At 44.7% G+C, this 20750-nt stretch overlaps 1 protein-coding gene across 5 annotated transcripts in view; it reads right to left on the reverse strand.

Annotated features, from left to right (window-relative positions):
* The window catches only part of LDLRAD3 (low density lipoprotein receptor class A domain containing 3), a 124757-nt gene that overhangs the window by 79832 nt on the left and 24175 nt on the right, over nucleotides 1-20750 (reverse strand). For 2 of the 5 annotated variants that reach the window (XM_085548188.1, XM_032445214.2), the window contains one exon: nucleotides 19372-19482. Coding sequence is in view for 2 of the 5 variants with exons in the window: in XM_032445213.2 (XP_032301104.2) it covers nucleotides 17912-17945 (34 nt within the window). In the remaining 3 variants the exon portion in view is untranslated. Of the gene's footprint in view, nucleotides 1-17322; nucleotides 17541-17911; nucleotides 18020-19371; nucleotides 19483-20750 lie in introns of those variants that run through there. The other 3 variants (XM_032445213.2, XM_032445212.2, XM_032445217.2) reach the window with 2 other exon arrangements.

A 20750-nucleotide genomic window follows, 5' to 3' on the forward strand; every position in this document is an offset into this window, starting at 1 on the left:
GGGGCCTGAAGGGAATAAAGTCTCACAATTTTTCTGAAAACTTTCAACATAAGTGAAGTCAATAGCATTCATGGGAACTCAAGATACCTTGGGAACAGCCAAGGTTCCAAATATTATTTGTTCAAGGTTCAATATTAATCTCAACACATCAATCTATCCACTTGGTTCCCAAACATGATACACTTATTTTCACATAAAACCCAAACTGAGACTTAGGATCTGCTGAATTTCTTAGGATCTGCTAAAGGATTTCCTAATCTTTCCCCAAGGTTTTATGGAACCAAAGGTCATCACTTTCAGGAGCTCGTGAGATGGACAACAACCAGGCTTCTTTGAGTGCTTTGGTAAATTCACTAATGAAGAAGCAGTTTCAGCATGCTGCCATTAAGGGTTAATTTTGCATCTCACTGGCCTAGCTGGGCATTCCCATAAATACCAACCCAGCAGATATAATTGCAAAGCAGGTATGCTTGGCTCTAGTCACTCTGCCAATTTAGTGGCAATGATTGTCTGAAAATTGCAGGGTGTAAATTTAGCTGGGTGGGTCTCACACATTGTGTTTATTTTACTGGGAGAGAAATGTATTTGATTAATCAGAATTAAAAGAAAGGTATCACACTTCGTGAAAGGTTGTTTATTTTTCCCCCTGCCTGTAGATAGAAATAATAACAAGAATAATCATTATATTTACTGTGTAAGGACAAAGGCAGCACAGCTTGCACATTGCTGAGTTTCAACAGCAATTTCTTTTAGGTCAGTGAGCAGCAAACTGCTTATGTCAAGCAACACCAAGACTTCTGCAAAGCGCCTATCAGATCCAGGTAAGATGAGGCAAGAAGGAAGAGATGCCTTTGTAACAAAAGGCAGCATATTTTCTCTGTAACAACCACGTTCAAATTTCTTTTGCACCCTCAAGAAATCACCACCTGCTAGCTCTGACTGTGGCACATTTGCAGTTTCCCTCCCACACACTACAAGAAATTCAGAAGACAATGAAAACTGCAGATGACGGATGCTTTAAGGATGAGGGTAGGAAACAGTGCAAGGTTAACAGCCACTGCCAGACAGACAGACCACAGCCAGAGCCTCCCCCACCCCACTCCAGACATGGAGCAGAGAGGACTTTGTGGAGCAGCCTTGAGTCTTTGTATTTTACAAGCTATCAAATCAGAGTGTAGTGCTGTTACAATAACTAATTCTTACTTGTCAGAAGCATGCCTTAACCCACGTTCAGATTCATCTGTTCTCCAATTCTCTAAAAACACCTCAGCACACTTTAGAGAACAGCAACCTTCTTGTTGATCATTTCAGAGTTCCTCCTTTCCCCCAGGGTAACCAAAAACACTTGGAAGCAATAAAGCTCCTGATGAAGCACCAGAGATCCCCATACACCAGTCCCTTTGAGTTGCAGCTATTGCAAGGACTTTTTCTCATCATAAGTAGGTTGACACATTCTGCTTTGTTCTTCTGCCAAAGAGCAGAAGTCACAGCTCGTGCTCCTCACGTGGAAAAGCACGATAAACTGAGAGCATCCATATGCTGAGGTTCTCTCTCCTCTGCGCATCTGCTTCATCGGGATCACAGGAAGCAGCCTCACAGGTAGGACACAGACCTACTTGAGGCAATGGATTTCTGCGACTGCTGAAAATTAGTTAAAAGCTTTAGAAAGGAACTGCATACTCCAGATGAGACATAAGGTAAATGTGAATAGGTTAAAAAGAAGCTGACTTAACCACCGACTATTTTCCTCCCACAAGGAAAGTAGGAAGGGGCTTTCATTTCACACCATCAGATAGAATGGTCCCTTGCTTTCCCTATCACTCGCACTTCCTGACAGCAGGACATTACAGAGGTACGTGGATATCAGTGCTTCAGCACAGAAGTCGCTTGCAAAGTCAGAAATAGTTGGCTGGGATGAGGAATCCCACACTTAGATGACACAGACCATGCATGTCCAATGCACAGCCTGGGAGCTGTGTGCTCACAGTGCAGCCACCCCTTTTGGAGACCACGCAGTGGATGTAAGTACAGTGAGGTGGTACGTGGTGCATTTCAACAGTGGTGACAGTGGGTCCTCTCCTCGGGTGCAGATTTTTACAAGCACAGCATGCAGGCTCTTGTTCACTGGTGAGAATGCACAGCTACTGGTGGTGACTGTGTTGAAAAACAGTGATTTGCAGCTGAGAATTTTCTCTATTAAAAAGCATTGTCATGCTTTTTGGATAGGCTGTTACCACAGAAATAAATATAAGGCATTACTTTCAGAGCGACCTTTGTGCATGCAACCCAATTCCCATTCACTCAAGGTGGCCCAGACAAGCCAAAAGATGGTACACCCATGATAAGGGCTGTGAATTAGGAATCTTTTGTCATCTTGTTTTTAAGATGAACAAAAGATTTCACCGTCCTTCAGTATGCATCTGACAAAAGAGGCTTTCTTCTCCCTATACACTAACACTCCACGACATCTGTCAGAGGGACTTAGCAGGACAGCTTCTCCAGGCACTGTGGCAGCGGAGGACAGCAGGCACGCTGCCTAGCACAAGGATGGGCCTGTGCCAACCACGGCACATTGCTCTGCTCCCAGCAGACCCAGCCAGCTTCTTCCCCACAGGCCATCGCCCACCTGCACTGACAACGGTACCCAGAGTTCACCACAGTACAGAGTAAACTCCTTGCACTTCAAGAACTAGAAATGAAGAGGTTTGAGAAAGACATCAGCAACTCAGCTGCATTCCCCACCTCAGGCTTGGAAGGAATCCTGTCAGCAGCTCACACCACTCCACATAGACCTGGTTTCCTCCAATGCAGTGACTGCAGCACAAGGAAAGGGGAGAGCCAGCCTCAGATGTAGCTTCCTTCAGCAATCCAGCCTCATTAATAATTTAACTGTTAATGGCTACATAAATAAAGCACACACAGGAGAAACTAGCTGTACAGTTGCCCGTTATACCACAAGCACTGCTCTTCCACTGTCTTTGCTTCCTGCTTAAGCCACAGGGCTTCCTATTTGTTCATGGGACAGACTCTCCAGAAAGGACTAACACATGAAGGTCAATTAATAAACTGAATTCATTAAAGTTAAATGCATACCACTCAGAAGAAAGGTAGAATGTGATTATTGTAGCTCTTTCCCATCCTCCTAACCAATTAAGTTCCACATACTCAAACACAATGTAGTCTATAACACAGAAAGGAAAGATCTGTGCTCCTATTGCTTTGCGGCAAATTATATATGGATGTCTCTGATTCAGGAAGTTAACACCAAAAAAAATGACTTCTGACACTGATCCATATTCTGCAGATTAGTTGAAAGAATATAAAGGGAAAACTAAGGCACAGAAAATACAATGCAACGATAAAGCTCACCCAGGACACTAGCACCAAACACATCATGGGCTGTAAGTGCCCTACACCACATTCACATCCTTCACAAATGAAACAGAAGACACAGTACAGCCAGCAACACAAACCATCCACTAGCTCGTTATATTTTGGTTGTATTTCCTCCAGATTTCCCCAGAATATAAATATAAAAGGAATACTGTAATTATTGACTACAGCACAGCTGATAACCATGTGAAAAAACTTCAGTTGAAGTGTTATCAGCACTGAAACAATGGAAGTGGATTCCATATGCAAATCCAGCGAGGCAGGAAGGATGCCGCAGTGTGTCTGTAATACATTAACCCAATCATAGATGTATTTAGCTGATGATGGATGTTCCTTCCCTTCTTTTCCACTAAGGCTACTCAGACAATCAGCATCTTGCCTGTGAGATGCAAAATGCTAATCCCAACGACGATAACAGGAAGGATTTGCCTCATCAGTCAGATTTCAGGTGAGCCATCATAAGTTTCCATAGCTTGCCAGAGGGTGTAGAGTTAACACAAACAGAAATCCAATGCTCACAGTGGGTTGGCTGGTGAAAATTAGTTTCTTACTTCCTCTAAAAATCTGATCCCAATGGTAAACATCCCTTAAGCAGCCACAAAGGCTCATTCCAATGGCTGCATGACCATTTTGTCACCGAGATTACTATCAACAAGGCAATTTTGCAGTTTCATTACTGTCACTGTTTGACGTCCATCAAAACTTTCGCAGTACATTCCAGATAACCATGTAATCAACTCACTTCAGGAACAGCCAGAGCACAGTGACAGTATGGGCTCAGGTACCCAGACAGAGCAGATTGTCACCTCACCCACAATGACTGCTGGAGGTGAGTGATACCACAGCTTCTCCGGTATGTCAACACTTGTGGCTTGTTTTAGACACACTCTGTCAGCAGGAAGCACGTGCTACCAGTGATGTTCTGTAATCAAACACTTACTCAGTGCCAACAATTTTGCATGGCAAGATGAAAATCAAGCTTTCTTCCACCAAATCACCCCTCAACCAGAGCACAAAACTTGCCACCGGGGACAGAAATCCAACAATTCAATCCCCAAACATCAGCCCAACTCATCCAACATCATCTCTCAATAACTTCTCCTGTTGCAATGTTGTTCCTTTGAAGATATTAGAATCACAGTCGTAAAAATCAGCAAAGAATCAAACATTGCGCTGATGAAAAATGAAGGTTTAAGGCATAATTGCTCAGGCCTTCTCAATTCGCTACCTACAGAAACCCATAATAACTGTTCCTGTGAGTCTTTAAAAAAAACTTAGCTTTAAGAACACAGTGCAGAGGAACATGGCTGCTTTCGATATCCTAGCCACAAGAAATTTAAGTCAAAACTCCCAGTTTTAACAAGTTCACTCGAAGTAAAAGCACCTTTTACGTCCAATTATTCTCTCCTTCCTTGGAAGAGAGGTGAGACTGACACTGTGTGAACAGAACAAATTACAGCTGGCTAAAATTATTAACTTCTTCCTGTTTCAATGAAGTTTCATCTTTTGAAATTTGGGCTTAGAAACCTATGTTTTTAAAGGAAACCTGCTGACTGGAAATGGAAGAAATGAACTGATCCTGAGGAAATCCTGCAAAGCAGCTTAGTGACATTGATGTTTTTTTCCAGCCTTGTCATTTCAATGAAGTTTAAAGACACCAGAACACCTGAAAACAAAAAGACTCATCTCTGAGAATCAGGCTGTCAATACATCTTCATGAGAGCAAACCTACTGAAAGATATCCATGTTCATTCATTCAAAGAACAGAAGAATCTGGCTATGTGGCCTCAAAAATGTATAAAAGAAGTAATACAATAATTTTCAATATGCTTAATTTTGAGCTAAATCTATTTGTAATCTATGTACATTCATGAAAAACAAACAAACAAACAACTAAAATATAATAATAAGAAAAAAAGTAACATTCATTTCTAATCTCTCCTGGGCAAACCAGACTCAGAGCACGCGCTCCTGGAGATGTGTGCTATTTATTAGGACACAGCAGTGCCTTTGAGAAGGATTCATATGGCTGAACCATGCACATTCTGTAAGATAAAGGCAATGTCCTGAACTAAAAGTGATCAGAAGACGCTACGATTGAAGTCCTGTTGTACCCACCTATCTTTGAAATGTACAATACATTCAAAAAAGGAAAAAGCTACAGTAGCCCTAGGCGATACATTATGCAAATAAACAAACAAACAGTCCTTCACCTTTCCCATGCCTCATTCCTGGGCCTGTAAGATTGTCATGCTGCACTGCTTCCTTACCTTTATTTTATTTCCTACCCTATACAGTATACCTCCTCATGTTTATTTTATTCCATATCCTACACAACAGAGACTATCCTATGCTAATAAAAGCAAGAACCACATATTTTCCTGGACATGAAGTTTAAAGTTTCCCTCTCTTGTGTCTTAATTGGTGCCAGAAAAGGAACTTGCCATATTCCACAATGGGCGACTGGAGGCACTTGTCGTCTTACACATGGGAAATGCTGACCGCAAGGAAGGAGAACCAGCATCTCAGCTGAGCTAATCAACACAACAGCATCAGACCAAAGCAGGAGACCTTTACTCACTCAAAGCACCAGCAGGAACCAACCTGTCAGCGCAGAAGCCTCTCTACCTGAGCAAGTCGGGAAGCAGAAGTGGCTGACAGCAATGGTGTGTGCCATCCACACAGGCCTGAGCTTCCTACCCCTAACTGCCTGCAGCTCAACCCTTCAAGAACACACTGTAAGCAACACAAAAAAATCCACAACTCCGTTTCCTGCTGTTTGCCTCATTCCTTCTGCAAGCTCCCCTGGCTTTATTGTGGCCCGGGGCAAAGAATCCCTGGAATAAAGAGAAGGCATGGGGACAGCTCTCCATGAGGCACCTGCCAAAGCAGCTAAGCATAGCTGACAGGGGAAGTGTACCATTTCCTAGTGTCCTACTTACCAAATCAATCAGAAACCAGCTCCAGCAATTAAGTGGTAATGAATTATTGATACCACTCACTTCAGGGAACTGAGCACTTACCAGCATTTATGAAACTAAAGAAACTGAGGTGGTATCACCATTTCAAGCAAGGCAAAAGGCCAACAGCAAACAATCTGCCTAACGTTAAGCACTGCCAAGGATCACCGTTATCTCTAGGATGTTGTCTCAGCCCTGTCTGTACATGAGCACACATCACCTTGATTTATATTATATAAAACCCATTTGTAAAGAAATCCCCACTTCAGAGAGGCACTGTGAGTGTTCCACATACAAAACTGAGGAACTTCAGTACCCACCACTTCTTGCTACTTTTTAGAGGAGGAAAAAAAAAAAAGGACAAAGATGACTGTGTTCAAAGGAAAGGGCAGCAGAAAGGAAGCTAGGGGGAAAAAATACACACCACGTTAAAAATGTGATCTACAACATATGCTCAGTGGCAGGATTTGCCCTGAGGAAGCAAAGGTGATCCTGAAACCCTACTACTTCAAGACACTCAACATCTACACACAGCTTGCCCCCAAGTTAGCTAACCTTTGTGCCAACGCAAATAAATTCAACTACAAGCTCAGCAGAAAGCCAAGGAATCCAGTCATGATTCAAAACACTCTTACAGTCACTCAAGATTGTCAGTAGTACCACCAAAGAATACTTCCATCACTGATACATAGGAGTAAACTAGGAAAGAGAACTCTCTACTCCCACCACACTTCCCACCTGTATTTTCTACCGAAGCCATTGTTTATTGTGCTATTAGAAAACAGAGGGTGTCATGCACATTCACCTCACATCCTGCCCCTTACCAATCCTACACCAGACATGCTAAGCCAACAGCCCCACATGCTGCTTACACACACTTAATGAAGTCTCACACTTCTGGAGCCTTCACCACTAGCAGCAGTTGCTACAGTCGGGGCAGACACAGACTCAGCTGTCAAGCTGGCAGCCACATCTCATCTGACCCAAGTTAAACAACACACAGTGTAATGTCAGCATTTCAGCTCCTAATCCTTTCCCTGGCAGGAATGCCAGCAATGTGAGCTTCCGGAGGAGGAAGATGGATGTCAGTGCTTGCGACACAGCCCAGCCTTACCAACAGGATCCCTTACAGGAAAGGGCAGCTTTCAGGGTGGAATCTGAGAAGACCAGAGAGAGGATTCAGCCCTACCACAGATGTCTCGTATGATCACATTACTCTGCTTTCCTTGGCTTCAGTTTTCGTTATCTGTTAATGATTACTAATGCTCTCCGATCCCACGGGAATGCTGCAGGCATCCATAATTTATGTTTCCGTGCTGCTCAGATTCTAAGGAGATGGGTACATGAAGACATATACTGATCAGTAGTTTTCCAAATATATAAACTGCTTTTTAGGGTACATCATTAAAAAAAAAAAAAAAAAAAAAAAGCAAGAAAAAAAGCAAAGTATCAGTATCAAAGGCCTACAGCCGTATCTTGAATAATTCATTCATCAGTAATAAACAAGCAAAGACGTATGCAAAAATCTTTGAGCAAGTAAGCAGATAATACACCATTTGGGGACTGTGATTAGAACACAGGTACAGCCCAGCTGTACCAGAACAGGCCAGGGAGGTGATCATCCCTCTGTACTCAGCACTGGTTTTTAGCCACTCACCACAAAACACTGAGATTCTGAAGCATGTCCAAAGAAGGGCAACAGAGCTGGTGAGATGTCCGGAGCACAAGTCTTATAGGGAGCAGCTGCAGGAACTGAGATTGTTCAGTCTGGAGAAAAGGAGGCTTGGGGAATGCCATACTGCTCTCTACACAGACCTGAAAGGAGGTTGCAGTGAGGTGGGAGTCAGCTTCTTCTCCTCTATAATAGTGATAGGATGAGAGGGAGTGGCTTTAAGTTGCACCATGGGAGGTTCAGGTTGAATATGAAGCAAAATTTCTTCTCAGATGGTGAGGCATTGGAACAGGCTGCTTAGGGAGGTAGTGGCATCACCAAACCTGGAAATTTTCATGGAAAGGATAAGTACTGCATAAAGGGACATGCTTTGGCGGCCATGGTGGTGTGGCTGGTTCACAGCCGGGCTGGGAAATCTTTGTGGCTTTTTCCTCACCTTAAACGATTCTGTGAATGTCACATTCCCGAAGCCTTGCTGCACAACAGCCAACCTAACTCAGCTCACAGCAACTCCAGAGGCAAACCCCAGTACCTAGCCATATCAAGGCATTGTCGATAAAGAAATCAACAATCCTCTTTTACTTGCTCTCACTGGGGCTCAATGAGAACACCTGGTATGGTGGTTCATTTTTGTTTCCCTCTTGTATGCATATATTTACCTTGGTTTAATGAGGAAGACTCTTTGTGGGAGGAGAAAAAAGGAGCAGCTTAGGAAACTTGCTTAAAAACAGACTAGGAATCTGTATGTTTCATCTTCTCCAAAATGATTCTGCCCTGGAAACATGCAGTGACAAGCTCTTGGTATAGCTGCTTATACCAAGGGTTGAATTCTGACAGCTGAGCTTGCTCTCACTCAAAGCATTCTCTAACCAAAACAGGCACTACAGCATTTCAATAATACCCTTTTTCCAAAACATCAGGCCAACATATTCCTTCCAGAATGAATTAAGTGATGCTGGAATACGTACCAAGCCTATGCCAAGTTAGTTTTCCTACAAAGAAGCAACTTGGTGTGCTTGAACCTGCAAATCTTGCCCTCAATACTACAGTGAGCTGTGTGTTTGGAAGGAGCACTCTGGGTCACTTTCCCCTCAAGATAACTCCTATCAGGCATGTTTCCTGTCCAAAACAGAGATAACCACCAGATACCTCAGAAGTCACGTAGGTTTAATTTTAACAGAAGCTGACAGGTCTCATGCGGCTCCACAGAGATCCAGAGAAAGTTACACTGATTGCTTCTTAAAACAAGAAAGTCTGTTCACCAAGGTGGGCTGCCCAGCTTTGCAAAAGTTGATGAGCAAACAAAGCAGGGGGAAAAAAATAAAATCAGCCAAACTGTGCTTTGCAAGCTGAACAGTTTCCCCATGAGATTGTTTAAAAGGAGCAACGGCAGTCAACAGGCAAGATTCAGCCTCAGTTAGGCCAAGAATATCCTGCCAGTGAACAAAACTGCTTTTTATATTTTCAGATGCTATTTCTCTCAGCTAATTGGCTATTAAGCTCCGATAAGGTGGACATTTATCTCCAGATAACACAAGAAAATTGGAAAGTAAGCAGTCTGAAGCTACCCTGAAGACTGTTAACCAAATAGCAAGCCAGAGCTCCATTAAAACAATTCATTAGAAAACCTATGTCATCCCTTGGCACATTTTCAAGGATCCCATTAGAAATTTTAAGAATACCCTATCTGATTAGACACTGAAGTCTACTACTGAAGTCATTTGTAAATAGAGAGCCCTTAACTTTGAAAGCTTGAAAATTTTCCAAAACTGCTTCAAGAAATTGGAGCAGAAATGTCCACTGTCCCTAATATGCAAAATTTTGTACAGGAAAGGCAGAAACTTCCTATAATTCCTCTATATAATCCCTATGTATTTCTTTGTCTAAAAGGTGAGACTGATGACAAGGCAGAGCTGTGCAAACCAACGTCATCAAGCACCACTTAACCTGGGTGGTCTCTGCTGATGTAACTAAGAGACAAACACCAGGATAAGTTATCTCAGAAGAGCAAACACCCATGAACCATGAATCACTGGTTCTCCATAACACATCTACTACTATCATAGCTGCTGAAAAGGACAAGCTTTTCTCAGAAAGGTCACTTAGAGATGCAGCACAAAAAGGAAATTATATGATTTGTAATATATATGTTTTATAAAATGTTGTCTTCTCAAGGAAAATTGGAAGGAGGAAGAAAAACTGCTGTCGCGCTCTTATCCTTAATGGACATATAATTCAAGTATTAAAAAAGAAGGTCCCCACAGCTATTCTGGACTCTTTTTTAGAAGACAAAGGTTGCAATCAAAAATGCTTTAAAAGGCAATGCGTGATGCTGTCAGCAATCCTGGTATGAAAAAAGAAGCTGGCATAACTACCTCAGGCTTGTAATACAGAAACTAACATCCCTCATCAAAGATTTTTAGGGTACAATTGATACTACTTACTGATTTGTAAGGTTGTGAAGCTTACAAACAATGCTAGAAAGTCTCCTAGCAATGACACTTTTATCTCACTGGTAGTCTATCAATGCTGCAGTCACATCTCATTGATCTTTGGTCAAAAGTGCACTCTTGACTGGTTCATTGTGCCTTCTGGTCCTTCCTCAGAGAAGCAAAAAGAAATCCATTCCTGAAGCTCACATACTGCAGATCTATGGAAGGGCTGCTGGTCAAAATGACTGCAGGAGGACCAATACTTGTGGTTTGCTTTAGAGTTTACAGGCTGAAAAATTTCAGGATATGCTTTTCTCACACCTTCATGCTTACTGACATCCAAAGCTGCTACAACCCCAAGAGAGAAAATGCCAAACAAATAGAGGTAGATCTACCTTAAGAAAGGATTAGGAAAAAGGAATTTCTTAGAGAATGTAAATTAGAATTACACCAGGAGTTCATTAAATACAAGGCAGGTTTAACACGCCAGACCTCAGTTACACGGTACAGTGAATGGTCTATTCATTTAAAAGTTCAACATGCTTTTGGTTTTGCTTTTCACACAATTCTACCTGCTATTCCACACAGGCTTTTATTTCACCCGCAACCCTAGGTTTTAAATTCAGCCAGCACTTCATTAAGGCACGTAACTAGCATCAGCCCATGGATTTTTCGGTCCCTCTCCACTTTCTTTCCACTTTTCAAAAGGTTGCCTTCAAAGAAAAAAAACAGAACTATTTTGAGTCTGAATAGACTGCAATCAACACAAACACACTGCCGTTTCTCCTGTTAGCCAATTCTGAATTATGTCTAATTAGTATAATGACATAGTCTTTTAAAACTGATTAAGCAGTAAGTACAGTTCTTCCAGACTCCGGGATTTGCCAAGCGCCGTTTGCATTCTGCCAGCCTGAGCAGATCTTGATCTCAGCATCTGCATTGTGTTTTTCCAGTTACCCAAACAAGCAAAGCTGCAGACTCTGTTTCATACAATGCCAAGCCCTTGGTAAGACATGTTTCTTATCATTGCTCACGTCGTGGAAGGTTTCAGTCCCCCACCCTTAAGACCAGCATCCTGACAAGTTACAAGGAGCCCTGGACATCTCAGGTAGATAACTGCTCTCCTCAAGGCAAAAAGCATGTGCAGTTCAGGCTCCAGACAGACCATGTATTTGCCTTAGTGGCCTCCATTGCTACCCAGCTCTTGATCTGCATATTTTCAGCCATAGCCACAAAAGCAGCAACTCATACTACAGACAGGAGGTGGGTTAGTGTGCCAGAGGAGTTGCTTTCCTTTGAAGTTCATTACCATTGCTGCAATGTGTTTCCTTTGGAGCTTTTTAGTGGTGAGTCTATTATTGTATCTGTCCATGAGGAACTGATGTGCTTGGGCACCTCTAGCAAATTAGGGCTACTATGCAAATTTAACAATGTGAGGAACTGTTGTAGCACATTTTGTATTGGTCTCTCCAGCGGTGCCAACACTGACAACACATTTAGCCATCTAAACATGAACACCCTGCACCGTGTGGCAAGTAACTGAATTAACTGAACTTCATAAATGATCACTGAGAAATTCAACAGTTTCCTCAAGAGGCACAATGCCCCTGTAAAACTGCATCAAAAACCCATGGAGACCAAGTCCTCAGCACCCTGCTCTAGCCAAACAGCACCTTCCAAGCATGGTCACAGCAGGAAGCCACGCAGCCCATGGCTGGACCTTATCAGTGGGTAAGGAAAAGACAGATAGAAAGGGGCAAGTTTAGCAGCACAAAGACATCCTACGTGCCCAAACTTTCTTTATCAGCAATGTAACTTTCCACCCAATACACGACGAGAGATCCAAATCTAGAGAAAAAAAGATAAAGCTGACCACAAGGTTCAGTAAAGGAAGTGTAAGCAGCAGGACTACAGGTTGCCGCTCTTTCCTTTGCCTTGTTAGAGATGAAAAAAAGCGTAGCTTGCCAATTATATAGATTTTTATTATTATGTCTATTTGTGTCTTTATCACATTTGCTGGACCTGAAACTCCTCAGTATGAAGAATCTTAATTATATTAATGACTAATGAAGAATCTTCACTCTAACAAAAAGAAGTACCAAACAAAAAGAACAGAAAGGAAAAACAGGGATGAATAGCTGAGAAGAATTCATAGTGTCAAGAGAGTTTTATCTGGTACCCAGCTCTTACCAGCAAAACAGAACATTTCAATGACATGAGTAATTCTGAACTTGGGAAACATGCCTGTTGTTACCTGTAGGATACAGCTCCTGACTAAAACAGGGATCCACAGCACTAACAGCACAAATGAAAGCTGCTAAGAAGGAGAGCTGGTATCCAGAAGAACTCCAAACTCAACTATTTATACAGGTAGAAGGGGAAAAAAACAAACAAAAATCCAGAACAGCACAATCCAACCATCCTCAGTCTAAGCACTTCCTAGTCTTTAATAAACTAAGCCTCACAGGCTGCCTGGGAGCTACAATACCAATTTTAAGTGGGAACACCACACAGGGTAAGGACCCCCCAGATCGACTCCTAATCCAAAAAGATCCTGCCCATGGATTTTAGCCTCACTCATTTTAAGAATTTTGCTGTCACATCCCCTTCCACTCATTATCTCAGGTCCCTGACCATCACAGAATATATCACACAGAAGGCTTAAGAACCACAAAAGAGGTGATTCTGACCAGCAGCCCTCCCGCATCATCCCTTCATTTCTATTTCACTCATCCAAGCCATTTTGGTTACCTGTCCACACGGCTCCTTTCCTGCAGCACACCTCTCATACTAATGGGAAGTACCTTCCACTTCTCAAACTTTCGAGGACATGCTCTTGTGGGTTGCAGCTAAATGAGATACCTAATTCCACAGGTCTCTCTGCAATAAAGAGATGGCTATCTGTGCTGGCAGCTGGGAACAAGAAAGAACAAAGAGACCAGCAGCTCTGTTTAGATACCTCCTCACATTGCGCATGGCAAAAGGTTGGCTTGAACTGGTCTCTCATCTGACAGCTGTACTGTGCAAGAGGCTTCCAAGGGGACAAAACCCAACATAGCAGACTCAAGTATCAGGACCAGGCTACCAGAGTACAGCAAGTTTTCACATGCCCTACAAGCATCTAAGTACACACTCCTAGGCCATGCCAAATGCAGTGCAAATTTCACAGCCTCTCTCTTTCATTGACCATATATTTAAGCTAAAAGTTTCATTGCGAGAGGGGCTAATTCAGTTAAATGTGTTCCAGCAGAACTCTTTGCTTTTTTTCTTTAAAACACATCCAAGCTCCCTCTCGAAAATTCTTCAGCATCCAGTAAATTCAGGATAAACTGATTATACTAATGGCTGACTATAAAATTACCCTCAGCCATGATCTACTTACATCGCAGGCAAAGCGCAGTCCGTCATTCAGCGTTTCATTTTAGAGACACCTTAAAACGCATCTCATCGTTAAAACTGGTTTCACTTGAAATACTTCATTCTGCATCTCTGCGTATCCTATTATGAGATCTTGCCAGAGCAAGGGTTTTGCTTTAATACTTAAGAAACAAAAGAAAGAAAACAAATCCCACTGAAACAAAAACAACAGCAGAGACATCAGATCTTTCTTATTCCTCACCTTCTAAACCTACCCACTGACAATGGCATGGTTTCCACATTAAGGCACAGAAAACACCAGCTACAATACTCACAGCATTGCCTCCTACCAAAGGTAGGACATCACAGCCTGTGTGCAATAGGACAACCAAACAACAGCCTACAAGGCTTCCCACCACCTCATTAAAATCGTCAGTTTCCACAACATTGAAGATGCTGAAAATGAGAGCACTGCTATCATCACTGTGCACCTCACGCTATGGACTTTTCAGGCCTGTTACATGACTGCCTTTCTGCCTGTGCAGACAGAGGGCAACCACAGGACAGACCATCACAGAAGCTGTTCTGTGAGATTTACTCCCTTACAAAAGCAAAGCCTGTGTCTAGGTGATAAAACCATTCTTGCCTCAGCCCTTCCTGACCAAACAAAAGGATGCTTGAACCTCCGCTCATCCCATCACTGCTGTCTAATAAGCCACCAGCTCTGTAACCAGCCTCCCAGATTTATGACAAGTGAAGCTGTTTTACTCCTCACCTGGGAGATAATCAACAAACAAATGGAAGCAGGATGCCGGATTGCTGTTGTCACAATAAACATGTTATACTATCGCCATGAAATCCTTTCATCCAAAGAGCTTGTTGGTCTCTTGGTGTATCAGGCACTGCAGGCTGACGGTAAGCTTGGAACATTTTATTTCACATTTGTACAAGGGGAGCATTTTTACAGTCTACTTTATAGCTAACAATCTCCACTTCCTATCATGGTACGTGACTGCAAGCCTGCAATCAGGCCGTTACTCTCACTGGGTGTTGGCAGCACCCAATGTTTCTGATAGCAAACAAAAGAGTACGGTACCAACCACCTAAAAAGGAAGTCTTGAGCAAACAAACTCAAACATCAAATGCCCTGTAACCAGATGTGCAGCTTTTCCTTAACACAGCTCCCCTCAGCTGCTCACGCTGTGGCCACTGGCAGATATACACCTACAGCAAATATCCAGCACCTCTTGTGTATCACTTCTCCTATTGGTTTGCCAAGCTGGGAGCTTCCTTGCTTGCCAATGCTGCTACAGGAATCCTCATTCATCACCCACACACCAAAGTGCTACAACAGTCTGCAGCTTGCACACATCATGGAACAGGAAAAATTGTGGTTGTTGAAGCAACAGACCCAGTTTAGAAGTTTTTTGCATCATGAATACAAAACAAATACACTGTATACACAGGACAGACATGCCTCCAAGCAGAGGGCTTCTCTTTATACAGCAGTGGAGCAGAATGGTACACAACAGCACTCCTCAGCTCCCAAGCACAATATGAGGGTTTTCAGCGGAGAAACCCTACTGAAGCAATACCTCAACATCAGTATAAATGAAGACCTGAACAGGGAAATGTGAGGTATTCCCTTTGCAGTATATCAAAGCTTTAAGCTAGCAAGCATTACACCATGCAGTTTATTAATGCGGTAACCTTTTGAGCAGCTTCCATCCCTGCTCAGTTCTGGGGATGTTCTGTTTTTTTCTCAGACTTTTGAGATGTAGTGGCAAATTGTGATGACAGCACACATGCGGTTCTGCAAGTTTATGCTTTCTGTGGAACCAGGTCTTGATCCCAACAGCACAAGTGTAAAAGACTGGAGGGAGCAGACAAAAAGCTTCCCCCTGAAACTGAGCAAGCTGAGTGTATTTTAGGAAGTACATCCATACATTATATATAGCTTATACACCAGAGCGATCTTTACATTGGACTGTGATATTACAGAGACAACACGTAGGAATCCCAGCTACGCAATGCACTCCGACTCTCCAGTGGGTTGAAGGCCGACATTTTTAAGACCTACTTCAGATCTATAACAGGAACAAGTTCTGTAGTTGTCAGAAAGAAAAAAAAAAGCAATCTTCCTGAAACTGATGATGTTTGTACAGACTGAGCTGGTAAGTGCAAACCCTGAAGGACCTAACCTGCATTCAGGAGCCCTTGAGCTGCCATGGAGCCATGAGGAGAACTGGGAACAAGGTGAGAGCAAGGCAGAGTGGAGCGATACCTGGGTGTGTGCAGGTGTGAGAGCTCAGTGGGACCTGCAATGAGGCGGGGAATGGAAAACAGAAAGGAATGAAATCAGGGAGCTCTCATACAGGGAGCAGAGGTTATGGGTGGAGATAAGACAGTCTCCTGATCAGCTGTCAGCCTCGTGTATGTTCACCCTGCACACAGCATAGGTAAAACCCTTCCCATGCAGATAAGGTCTTTCAGGATCAAAAGTGATATTTTATCTACTAAGAAAAGAGATGTAAATAAAATATCCAACTTTGCCTTGCAAATCCCCACTGATGCAATCCAGGCCAACAGCTATTTCTGCAACAGGAACAACTGTTTAGACACAGACTTGAATCACTGTTTATTTTCTGTTAGCTGACATTGACCCCCAGGGCTTCAAAGTTTCCGATCCGTACCCAAAAAAAGAACTCAAAAGGAAAGTAATTCTTTCAGGAGTTCTCAAAACTAAAAGGCCAAGCAAAGACAAGCCAGTCCTCCCTGTGGGAAGGTTACGGGGCTGCCAAAATATACAGGGGAAGGAACATTTTAAACAAAAATCGCAAAGATCTGATACGTGAGTGTTCAAAATAGAAAACAAATGCATTAAAAATAACAATAAAAAAAAAAAGGTTTCAGAAAGCTCTTTGCATCGGCTCCAGAGCAAGCCAGAGTCACTGCTTAAATAACTGCACCGGAACTGTTGTGCAAGAAGGGAAGAGCTCAGCGTGCAAAGCTCCCAGATGGGAAACAGGTCTGTGAGGGGTGGGCTGGGGGCTCACTGTGCTTAGCTGGGTGCCTGCAGCACTGAGCCCCCGCTCAAAGCCCAGCATGTTCACTCATGTACACTCGGCACATGGAAACGCGTGCCTTGTTAGGAACACTTTGTTGAAGTGTTGGCAATGTTACTGTAGCATAATGGAACTTAAGGAGGAAGTAAGCATCACAACACAGATAAACAAACCTGCGCTCTGCCTGAAGGATTCCAAATAAGGAACTGCTGAAATAACGTGGAAAAGAGGCCCAAAACTACATAGCAGCTACACACGCTGCATGCTCAGCTGGCAGTTATGTGACTGAAACACTGCGGGTCCCACTGCACCTCTCCTCCCCCCTGCCCATCAAAACTGGCCTCGAACCAAAGTTTTATCGTAGAATCTGTGTAACTTAAAAGCCCTACACGACAACGAATGATCCTGAATAAAAAGAAAAAAGCACATCGTGCTTTACAAACCGAACTCCGCTACTGTGTGTCATCGTCCCATCAGCACGGAGCGCATCCCCTGCAGGCAGCAGCACCAAGACAGCTACCCACACTTTCTGGGCAAGTGCCCACTAGGACAGAGCAGCAGAACCAACTCACACCTGCAGCATCACCCCCCAGCACGCCAGCAGTGCTAACACTGACAGCCGCTCACCGTGGGGGTGTAAAAGTTTACCGAAGAACGCGTTAGCGGCGCAGCCCACCCAGCACTCCAGTAGAGGCGGGGCAGCTCGGCGGGGCCCCGGGCCGCTCCCCAGCAGCTCCCCGCCCGCCGCCCGGCACGGCGCAGCCTCGCCCCCCTGCCGGCCCCCCCACCGAGCCCGGGTCCGCCCCAAGGGGAGGCCGGGATGGCCGCACGCCCCCGTCGCGAGCAGCCCCCACGGAGGTGGGGAAGCGAAGGGGAGGGGATAGAAGGGGAGGCCGGCGGCCCCCCGGCCCGGCCCGCCGGGCGCCGCCGGGAGGCGGGGGCGGACGTGAGGCCCCGCGCCCTCCCCCGCCGCTCCGAGCACGCCCCCTCGCCGCCGGGCAGCGCCCCGGGACGGCCCGCACCCGCACTCACCCGCCGAGCCCAGCAGCAGCCACAGCAGCCACATGGCCTCGGCGCCGGCCGCTCCGCGAACTTCGGGGCTGCTCCGCCGGCCCGGCCCCGACGGAGGAGCCTGCGGCCGGGGCGGCGGGCGGGGAGGCGGGGGAGGACCCGGGGCGGTGCCCGCCGCCGCCCCGCCCCGCAGGACGCCCCTGGCCCGGCCGAGGCCGCCGCCCGCGGGTCGCGCCCGGCCCCGCCGCCCCCTCGGGCGGGGCGAGGAACTGGCGCCGCGGAGGGATCGTGGGCAGTCGGAGCTCCGACACCGTTCGGGAAACTGCAATCGAGGCGCTGCATGAACGCGCTGGGCTGCAGCAGCAGCAGGAGGAGCGGGCCTTCTTTTAAGGAGCGTTAATTTTCAGTATAGAATGACCAAGAGCAAAGAAAGCCACCTTAGCTCCTGAGCCATCCCGCTTTTATGGGAAAATCGCTGTCTCTTAATTAAGCAGTACCTTTTGGTTGTAAAGTATTCCCCTGCGTGTGGCAGCGTATAAGTGGATCTGCGTGCTTGCAGAATAAAGTTTAACTCTCTCAAAAGCTTGCAGCCTGCATTTAATAGCTGAAGAGAAGGGCTTAGTGCGTATGTTATTTTAGCTGAGAATTAAAGCTGGTTTGTAGCAGTAAAAAGCCACTAAATTGCTTCTAAAACTGCTCAGCTCATCTGCGCAGAAATACCGTTTAGGCAGAATTCTTACAATCAGTATCTAATAAAGCTGGAGCAGCTTGTGGAGATTGCTTGGTAAGGATTTTACATCATTCCACAGGATGGTTTAGCCTGTATTTGTGGTATTTCAGCCCCTCATAGTTAACCCATGGGTGACGTGATTAGAAACTGACCCCTGCAAACACAAAGACCCAGCAAGAACCCCAGTCACTGTACCAGTGAAAGTGGAGCACACCAAATTGGCTGCTTCAAAGCGTATCAGAGAAGACTGATAAGAACTTTTTGCTCCCTGCTGTGAAGCCTGCTAAGATGAGTCAACCACAGTGCTGTCTCCCATGTTCCTTGTAAACTAAAGATGGCTACTGCCTACATATGGGACTCATGATGCAGCAGGAATGGCATTTTCAGAACATCTAACATCTAAAGCTGTGTTTTAGATGGAGACCAAAGAGTATATACAAGTGATAGGGAGGGACTTAGGTAGATCAAAGAGGTAAAAGTATTGCGAAAATGAAGGTACAATCAGATGAAAGGAGCTGGTCAGGAGTAGCTGAACCCCACATTGGATCACTACAGTCTACTCTGCATTCTCAGTACAGCCTGTTTCTGTGTGTGCTGGCAGTTCTGAGTGTGTGTGTGAACACTGGCAAACCCCAGACTCCGTTAGCCAGCAAGCAAGATAAGAGGCCTGAACATCTGTAACGGAGCAGGACCACAGATCTCTGGTTTTCCCCCTACAATCTGCCACCTGGGTGGATTTTCAGCTTCATACCTGGAAGCAAGATGCGATCCCAACTCTTCTGCAGACTGTGTGGCCTTGAGGAAGTCGTTCGTGTCAGCCCAGGCTTTGGCTCTCAGCGAGGCCACCCACACCACAAAGATGCTGGAAGGATAAACAAAAAATTCTGGGTTACTCAGAATGTGGTTGGATTCTGAATGCCTAATAGTAACGTGGGGTACCAGCAAACAAGGGAATATACTCCCCCCAAAAGATTTCTTTCTTGCTTTTATTAGCTTCACAGCAAATTACACCAGACTAATGAAGAGCTGTGCTTGGCCTGTGGTCTTGGCAAGATCCATTATGAGAAAGCCACTCACTGTAGCTTTGTGCATGACAACTGAAGGCTAGAAAGGGAAATTTTCAGCAGAGCCAAGCTTGTCAGAGGAGGCTTATTAGTATCAGCACAATTGCTTCTGGTGCTTCCTTCACTGCTCTAAAAGATGTGGGATTTTTGCTGCTGGATTTGCAAGCCCAAGTGCAGCTTTACCTGCAATGAAGTGTTGCAGTATTTGGTATATGACCGACTGCCGCTTAGAAAGGCAGAGAGTTTGGCACTATGCTTAGCAACAGCTTTTTGATGAATTCAAAATAATGGTAATTCCATTTTTAATAGTCTGCAGCAAAACAATAAACGTGGATCCAAAACATACTTTTGTAAAATTGTCATCAACATTAACATCTATCAAGTTAAACAGGCATACCAGAATATCAGCTTATAGCTACCTATCCATTAGGATTCATCTCCTTTATGGCTTTGCAATGTTTTGATCCTTAGCTTTGCACCAAGCTTGAAGCTCTCCTGACTGTTGTTACCTTGCTCTCTTTAGAAAAGAGATTTATGGATCAGTTTTCAAAGGAGGAGTCATAATAGGCATCCAGATCCCTTCCTATCACTCCTATGCTTCTCTCACATCTTACCATGTAAAAATGGCATGCATTACCACAACACCCATCATGAAGTTCAGAAACAGCTTCTAGACATGCAGTTCCACCATCAGCCTTCTCAGAAAAGCAGATAGAACTATCACAAAGCTCAGAGAGTAAGGCAAGCCTCCCTGCCCCGTGAACACTGTGGGTTGCTGAGCCCCCAGAAGTGGGAGGCAGCTGGGCACACTAGTGCACTGCCTTTGAGTCCCTGAAGCTCCAAGAGCCCCACCAGCCCTGGTTCCCTGGTTCCAGCAGCTCCATTGCTCACAGTGCCCGAGGTGCGAGCACGGCTGGCACAAGGACTGCTCTCTGCAGAGCCAGCCTATTCTGTATTCTATGTGCAGAAAGGGTTTTAATGAGCATCCAGAAAAAGTGTGTTATGACAGACCCAACCTGGGGTGTTCTGCTGGTACAAATTAAGCTAGCTTAAGTGTTAAATCCTC

Source organism: Coturnix japonica, chromosome 5 (genome assembly GCF_054131305.1).
Source record: "Coturnix japonica strain WE chromosome 5, WE-NBRP24, whole genome shotgun sequence".
In the NCBI taxonomy this organism is placed as follows: domain Eukaryota; kingdom Metazoa; phylum Chordata; class Aves; order Galliformes; family Phasianidae; genus Coturnix; species Coturnix japonica.